Genomic DNA, 8,937 nt, shown 5'->3' with positions numbered 1-8,937 from the left:
ATTTTTTTCTATTTAATAATATTTATTTCAAACTTGCAAGTTGAGTTAAAAGTTATGGTAATAAATTCATTTTTTTTTTATTAAAACTTTCACTTTAAAGAACAAAAAGAAGTAGGTTCAAAATGATTACTTTTAACATATTAAAAATCAATAATAATTTGAAAATAATTAATTATAAAAATTATATAATATATAATTAAAATAATTACTAATCTGGATATAATTAAGGAAATAGGAGTTGATGTTGGGTTGGGTTGGTTACATTTTTAACTTTATAATGCTATAACTCATTGAAAAGTGTACGAATCAACACAATTTTTTTATGAGAAATAATATTTTTTAATAATCCCTTTTTCATTCGACATACTTTATCTTAATCAGGGTATTAATAAGAAACTAGCAGATAATGTAGCTTTTGTAATTATCCACCAATTTCTTAGAATTAAACACTATCTACTGATTTGCATCGAAGCGTTTCTTATGATAGTGATTTTAATCACTGTCAGATTAAATCTATACTGGACCCAACTATGCAACATCCCCACTATGCCGCGACCCCACTGTGCTGGGTTTTTTTATGCCTGTAACCACTTTTTCTCAGTTCTCACCGAACCGATTTCTTTCAACGAAACGTCAAAGGATCACAAATTGTATCTAGTCGAAGACATTAAACTCAAAAATTGAAAAAATTTCCCTCGTTCCCCGTAAATGGAGGAAATCTCCAAAAAAATTACAAATTTAAAAATCGCTAATTTTCGAAATTTTTTCAATTTTTTTTCTTAAAACTCGTGGTGAAAATAGACATCAAAGTTACTATGGTACTTACATATTCTTTTGATTTTAAATGTCAATCATTTCTCGACTCCCTTGTGCTGGGTCTTATTTAATGATAATTATTAATATATAAATAATATAAATGATATTTTTCATAATTGTATAATATAAAATTTTTAATATAAATACTTTTATAAAGGAATAGAAATTATATTCTCATTTATAATTGGTGTTCAATAAGTAAGATATAAAAGAATAGTTACCAAAAATTGGAAAAGTGTAAACCTTTTACCTTACTTATTTAACACCGTGTATAATACAAAATGATTTATTATACCTCATGCAATATTTTTAAAAGTATAAAATAAAAATTTTTTGTCTCTGCTCTCGTCCTTTTAAAATAGTGTCAACATAAGTTTTTTTAAAATTATAGAATACTATTAACTACTGAGAAAAATAAATAAAAATATTTTATAATGCCATAGAATAATATATTGGGCTCACATCAACCCATTAAAACCAGTATAAACAAACATGTTACCAAAAAAATTTAAATACTATAAATTAATATTTAAAAATCTTAAATACAGATCAAGACGTAATATTGAACTTTTTAACAAATAAATATCAAACATTTAGATACGAAGAGCTGCTCATCCTGCCCGTACGCTTAATTCATCACTGCCTCGTAGTGACCCATTGATAAAGCTAAATGGTTCTTAAACTTTTTAGAAGATAGCTAAACAGAAAATCAATCTGAAGAAAACAATAATTTCTCAAATCCTCCTTTTTGTGGGCAAATTTTCAATAAAAATATACCAAAAGAAAGAGAAATACATAAGGTATTTATAGAAAATAAATCGTTAATTAATTAATTTTATAAATAAACTATTTTAAGTAAAAAAATTTTTAAAAATTTCGTAAATTAATGAATTGGGGGATTTTCCTTATTTACGAGGAACAAGAGATTTTTTTATCAATTTTAATGGTTTTTTCAACAAGACACGATTTTTGATCTTTTAAAATAATCGGTCTGTGAGAATTACAAATAAGTGGTAACAGAAACAAAAAAAAAATCATATTTTAGTAAAATGAAAGTCTTCTCAGCTTCGCATCATCAAAGCTAAAATAATATAACTAAAATAATTTCTGGTTGACAAATACTTCTGAACCAATATTTTACAATACTTAAAACTAGTGCGGAGGAGTAGTGTGGGTCTGATTATTATAATATCTAGGCATTTATGAACCAAACTACTTCTCATGTTATAGTATAAAAGTTCCAATAATTATGAAAATACTTGTTCAAAAGTTTATACTATCTTAAAAAAATATATACTAAAAGAAAAATAAATACCTAAAGTATTTATAGAAAAAAAATGTTTAATTTATTTATTTTATAAATATTAGAACAGTTTTAAATGAAAACAGTTTAAAAATTTCGAAAATTACTGATTTAAAAAAATGTAATTGCTTGAGGAATTCTCCCCATTTAAGGGAAACTCGTCCAGTTATTTTGATTGATGAGGCGGTTACAACAAATACACCATTTGACTGTGTAAGCAACAAAGTCATAGTATAAAAGTTCTAAACATTTTGAAAATCCGGGTTCAAAAATTTATACATAAACGTGTGTGAAGGGAGAAGGAATCAGTTTTTTTCTTGAAAATTATAGAATATAGGATACTATTAACTCCTGAGAAAAAAAACTAAATAAGTTTTATACTTTTAAAATTTACATAAAGCATAGTAAAAAAAAAACAGTTCATATTATTTGATATAAATATAATTTGTCTAAATATTTATACATTTTTTTAGGCACAATTACCTATTTAAGTGCAGAATACAAAACTCGGAAGTAAAATGCAAACTAAAATTCGAGAGAAGATTGTTCTAAGTGATCAAACATTAAGAATTCTAAGTCTTTATTGTAATTTTAACCCTTTTAATCTGAATGTAATTCGTAATTTCAATTTTTTCCAATACATCTTTGCTCTATTATTATTAGTGGAATTTATTGTAGTCAATTGCTATGTGTTCATTGGTTTGTACTATGTGATAAACGATTTTTTTGCAGCTGTGCAATTATGTATAAAAGTACTGTGTTCCATTCAAATATTTGTCAACACTTATAGACTTTCCACAAAATATGATGAATTAAGAAAATTATTCGATGCAACGAGTGGCGATTTCTTGTCTTCTAGTCATAAAGGAAAATATATATTTGAACGCTACAAATCTATTTGTACTAAAATAACAAACACATACATTTTTATAAATCTTTTGGGGGGATTAGTTTGGATCCTTAATCCATTATTTCTAAAAAAATATCCTTTAAAAAAAAGAGATGGCAGCCTTGAAATTTACCGAAACAATGTTGTAAATTCAGTTTTAAGTTTTATACCTATTTCGATTTATGATAAAATTTACCCAATTGTATTTGTATATGAAGCTATTGAAATAATACATGTCATTTTTGATTTAATTATCTACAATACAATAGTTATGAAATTTTGTTGGATGTTATCTGCTCAATTGAATATCATTGCCTTTAGATGCAAATCGTTTGAATGCAAGAACAATGAATTTGGTAAAATAATTATGAATATGTTTTATTTTATCAACATTTGTTAATAACACTGAAGGAAAACAAATTTTTTTTTATCTCTTATAATGTTTACTTATTTTATAAATAGGACAGGGAAACGATATTAATAACAGGATTAATTTGAAACAATTACTTTCGGACCATACAAAGTTAAATGTGTAAGTTGATTAAAAGCTTTTAAATTTGTTATTACTTTGTGACAAAATTATTATTATTTTTTAAAATAATTATGGGTTATTTTTATATATTGTTAAAATCTTACATTCGTTATTATCTTCATGTTATGAACATTTCTTGTATTTTTGTACAATGATTAATTCTCAAATTTAATAAATAAATATTCTTATTGTCTTCTAATGCATTATAAAATGTTATTCATAACATGGTAGATAATTCCATTAATAATTAGGTGTTACATTTTGAATTATTATTATTAGTTCAATTAAGAAATTTTATGAAATAATGAAACCGATGACAATGTATAGCTTTGGATATAGTTTCAATGTGTTTATTGGTCTAACATATATGTTTATTCTGGTATGTATATGACAACTTTACCGATTAAGTGATTTTTGCAGGGTTTGAAACCGATTAAAACCAATTTTTTTAGTTTTGATAAGAAGCTGAGAAGGTATTAATTTTAGTATAATGTGTTTTTTTTTCATTTTTTATATCTGTTGTCACTTTTTCTCAGCTCCTACCGGACCTTAACTTTTTTTTCTTTAAAAAGTCATAACTTTTTGAATCAATCAAAAGTATTTTTTTTAAATAAATAGTGTATGTATTTTCTTTTCATCTAATATAATTTTTTTGAAATCCTGACCCTTTACTTTCCCACAATGGGGTATTCAAAATGGACACTTTTGCACAAAAATTATTTTTTTCAACATAACTTTTGAAAATGTTCCGGAAATACTGCGTCTTTTAAAATTATATTAAATTAAAGCTTATGTTACGTACTATATATTAAAAAAAAATTGTCGTGATGACCTATTTTAAAAGTGCAAATGGTTGTCGTAGTTAAAAAAATGCTGTTGTGTGAAATTTTATTTTTTTTTTATTTATTTTTAAATAACTTATAAGGGTTTGCCATAGTTATAAGGCCACCAATTTTTTTAAAAGTTACATAAATCTAACTTACATTAAATATAAATTGAAACTTCATTTGATTATTTTACCTCCTCAAAGTTAAGGAAAGTGACTTTCAATTTTGAATTAGCATAAATTGTTCTTTTTAGAATCTAATAAATGTTATTTCTTTGTATTAAGCGTCTAAATAAAATTATTTTGTGTTTCACTTGAATTTAACAATGGAATTTTACAATTATAATAAATTTTTATAATTCGCACAATTGAGTAGTATTTTTTAACAAAATTTTGATTGTTTTTTTTAGTTTCTATGCAAAACGAAGAATGTATTAGTCTTGTGATTCTGTGTTTTTTTTTATATCTGTCTATAAAAATCTCAGCTCTCAATGGACCAATTCTAGTGGAACTTATAGACATCAAATATAGCAAAAAATCCCTTAATTTTGGAAATTTAGACATATATCTCAAAATTACGCTACTGTAAAAAATCGAAACTTTTTTTAATTAAATATCTCTACATATAATAGGAGTATAAAATATTTTTATATTGAATTAAACAGTAAAATCATATCACTAAAATGAAAAAAAAATTAATGATAACAAATCAAAATGAGCCAAATTTACGTTGCGTTACGTATTTTTTTAATTAAAATATATTTATTGATTATTATATGTAACCTAATAATCAGACTTATATATTTGTTATATTATTTAAAAGGATTTTATTATTATTTAGTCTATATGCGAAACTTTACCTTTGTATTAGACTAGGTCCCAAAAAATATGGGTTGAATTTTTAATGACTTGTTTTTTTTTGTTATGATCTAGTGAAACTAGAAAAATTTAGTCTACCAGTTAGATAAGAATATTAAAAAGATAAATTAAATTAACCCTCCCAAATATTTTCTATTTAGTTATCTCGCTATTCGAATATTAAGAAATTCTACTATACAATGTCCATAGAGGATAGAAACTTTTAATTTTTGATCTGAGATTTGTTATTAAAAATAATCAAATTAATGGAGTTAGTGCGCATTAAAAAATGTTAGATTACTACCAATCAATATTTAACGATATAGTGATATAATTTTTTTTGCGTAATTCAGTCTAAAAATTAATTCAGTTTTACATACTTCGCTTTCTCGACCTTAACATGCTACAGATGGTGGTGGCTTTTTTTCACATGTTAGGTAATCAAAAATAGATCTTGGATAAGCCAATGATGGACGGGACGGGTATTATGGCCAGCTTGCACCGGAGACCAGACACCACACCACCAATGAGAAAATCACAAAAATTGGTTTTTTTTTCTTATTTTTCAAAAAAAAAACTATAATTTTCAACCGCTTTTAACAAAACTGGTAGTCTTATACTGATATCAGTTACAAATTTTAAGTAAAATTCGTTTTACCTTTTTTTGTAACGGTTTTAAGCCCTGGATTTTTAAAATTAATTTTTATAAATTGATAAGAAATTTATTTACAGAATTACTTTAAAAGTGATCATGTTTTGTCAGTTATGTCAGTGAAATTATTTTTTGCAGCATTAATTGACTGTAACTCTTTATTCATTATGTGCTATTTTTATAGTTATCTAGAAAGTCAAGTAAGAGAGTATAATCAAGTAATTACATTTTGACATAAATTTAATATAAATAATTATTTTTTGCTTTTAAATATTTTGAAAAACAACTATGTTTAGTTCTTGTTGAAAATGTAATAACGAACAAATAACGTCTCTTATGTAAAGTACGAAACAGTAAATAAGTGAAAAAAATTATAATAAAAATAGTTTAAATGAAATTTGATAATATTTAATCAAATATTTATCTGTATATGTAGCCATTTTTAAGTGTTTTGATATAACAATTTATTGTGGCCGTTCCTAGAATTTACAGGAGAATAACTCTTTTATCAGGGTCTACAAAAAAAATGTGTAGCTTTCTGCATGAAGGTAATTACTTTTCTGTAAGTCGATAAATTCTCAAATTTCAATATGTAAATGTACGTAAAGTATTTTTTACCTATTACCTTTATCAGAACCTCACCTATTCTATATATAATTTATTTCGTACACTATACAGATTTTTATTATCATAGGTTACACTGAACAGGTATTTCGTACTTTCATTTAACTAATAATATAATATTGTCAAATAAAAGTTTAAATTATATTTATAATGTATGTAAATTATTATTTCAAATGCATGAATGCAGAGTCCAAAAAAGAAATCTCAAGCGCGGGGCGTGGGTCCCGTTCTTCCCGACCTGTGGACAGCCCTGATTTTAGGTAGATAACTTTATTTGAATTTTTACACACTACAAAGAATGAATTAACATAAATGAAACCTAACTTAGCGAGAATCGTCCAAGTAGTTAAGTCATATAATTTTATTTTTAAGCCCTGTTTAATGCTTTCTTCATTGAATTAATACATGTAATGTATTTTAGTGATCCTTTTTTCAACTATTAAAATTGAAAAAGGTTCATTTTTTTCTGATTTAATTTCAAAAGTTTTAAATAATTGTAAAATAAGTTATATATTATTTTGTTGGTAACTTGCTCAACATGTAATAAAAATGTTCATTAATTATTGTAATTATTAAACGTTCCATTACATTTTTATAGATACTAATTTGTAATGTTTAAAATTTATACATATAAAAAATAACATTTATATACAGTAGCGCCGATCACCTATATTACCTATGACTAATGTCATAGTAGAAATAATAGGTGGGTGGGCGGGTGGTTGGGTATAGAGTAATATTAATTACTAATAGGTGAAACTTATAGTTAGTAGTAGTCGTCATAAGTAGTAATTATTATTAAGTACAGATTTGATATAAATAACATAATAAAATATTATGTATGAATGGGAATGTAGGTATAGGTTAATATGTATTATTGTCGCTTCGAATTGTATTAATATAGCTTATGAGCTATCATTATTACACGATATGTAAAAAAATTAGGGAAAATTAATTTTAAAAAAAACTTACTTGATATATATTTTTAAGTAGAAAATCGAAGAAAATTAAAATTTTTTTATTTAAGAAATTAGCGACCGAGTTTCGAACCCGAGACATTATATTCATCAATCTTAGTCGGTTTCCAACTCAGGCACACCGCCCGTCTCTAATTTATGTGTAATTATTATTTAAAAATATTTTATATTTTTCAAACAAAAAACAGACTGAAAACAAACTAATTTTGATTAAATCCGTTATTTAATTATTTTATACGCTAATATTATTCAAGTTAAATTTTATTATTCCATCATTTGTGATCTACGAGTAATAAGAGTTTCTATTAAAAACTCATACTCAACATTTATTTTGATCTGTATTATTAGTGATATAATTATATAGGCGTTTTTGCTGAGTATTTAATATGCTCATGCATCTGATGATATTTTGTGAACATATTGTAAAAATATTTCAAATAAAATATATCATCAGATATTGTCATAAATCATTAAAATTATTTAGGAAAAATAATCTTGTAATTTATAAATAAATATGATTTTTATATTATCATAGTATATGATGATTATGATGACATAATTAAAAATAATCCATAAATTTAAATAGCTTTTCTTTTAAAATTTATATTTCACACATTTTTCAGATAAATGTAGTACAGTTTGCTATGTATAGTGTTGATTGGACCGCGAAAAGTATAAAATTTAAAAAAATGCTTTTATTGGCTATGAACTTAAATACTACAAACAAATTAAAAATGGAAATCACTCCACAAAAAACGATAAATCTAGAAGTATTTGCCTCGGTAAGTATTTTTTTTAACGCAAAACTTTGAAATTGCAGTATGTTATCATAATTCAGTATAAAAAACTCCAAAGTGTGTTACTTTTGAAATAATTGGTTTTAGGCTATGCGTGTGTCATATTCAATAGTTTCACTCTTGGCAAAAAAAACAAATATGAAATGAGTTAATTGAAGAAAAAAATGTAATTAGAAGCTTTTTGTATTTTTTATTATTTATTAAGTTTATTTTATATTGAAATTTTCATTAAATTAAAAAAAATTTAATTAGTTACACTTTTTTTTTAATTATTGATTATATTATTAAAAAATATAAAATTATGAATTATAGCTTTACTTATTATAATTCAATGTGTACTTAAAATATCTATATGTATTTTATAAATTTATGTATTTATAATTAGAATAATTATATTAATTATAATTATTATATAATTAATAATTATATATTAATAATCAGAAATTAATTAAATTGAAATTGAAAAAAAGTTTCAAATTAGATTTATTTAGTGAGGGACTCCTCACTCCAAACCTCTTTTTTATGACTTCAGAAGATGAACAAAAAAAAGAAAAATTTATTTTTAAAAACTTATACTGGTTTAAAGTCAAAACAAATATTTTTGAAAAAAAAATTATGGGATTGGTTCCTTAATTTTAAACTACCTCTTTCTTAATACGCCTA

At 24.0% G+C, this 8,937-nt stretch overlaps 1 protein-coding gene across 6 annotated transcripts in view; it reads left to right on the top strand.

Moving 5' to 3' along the window:
- The window catches only part of LOC126901868 (uncharacterized), an 11,100-nt gene extending 2,589 nt beyond the window's left edge, over positions 1-8,511 (top strand). Inside the window, exons 2-8 of one of the 6 annotated variants that reach the window (XM_050678744.1) lie at positions 2,593-2,704; positions 2,852-3,364; positions 3,471-3,540; positions 3,820-3,919; positions 5,957-6,094; positions 8,101-8,259; positions 8,362-8,511. In XM_050678744.1, coding sequence (XP_050534701.1) covers positions 2,638-2,704; positions 2,852-3,364; positions 3,471-3,540; positions 3,820-3,919; positions 5,957-6,094; positions 8,101-8,259; positions 8,362-8,421 — 1,107 coding nt within the window. In that variant the 5' untranslated portion in view covers positions 2,593-2,637 and the 3' untranslated portion in view covers positions 8,422-8,511. Of the gene's footprint in view, positions 1-1,504; positions 1,617-2,592; positions 3,365-3,470; positions 3,541-3,819; positions 3,920-5,956; positions 6,095-8,100; positions 8,260-8,361 lie in introns of those variants that run through there. The other 5 variants (XM_050678742.1, XM_050678740.1, XM_050678741.1 and 2 more) reach the window with 5 other exon arrangements.
- The last annotated feature ends 426 nt before the right edge of the window (positions 8,512-8,937 follow it).

The sequence above is a fragment of the Daktulosphaira vitifoliae genome, unplaced genomic scaffold (genome assembly GCF_025091365.1).
Source record: "Daktulosphaira vitifoliae isolate Bord-2020 unplaced genomic scaffold, ASM2509136v1 Scaffold_3, whole genome shotgun sequence".
NCBI classification, from domain to species: Eukaryota; Metazoa; Arthropoda; class Insecta; order Hemiptera; family Phylloxeridae; genus Daktulosphaira; species Daktulosphaira vitifoliae.
Note: the sequence above shows the minus strand (reverse complement) of the source record. Positions and strands in the feature narration are given on the sequence as shown.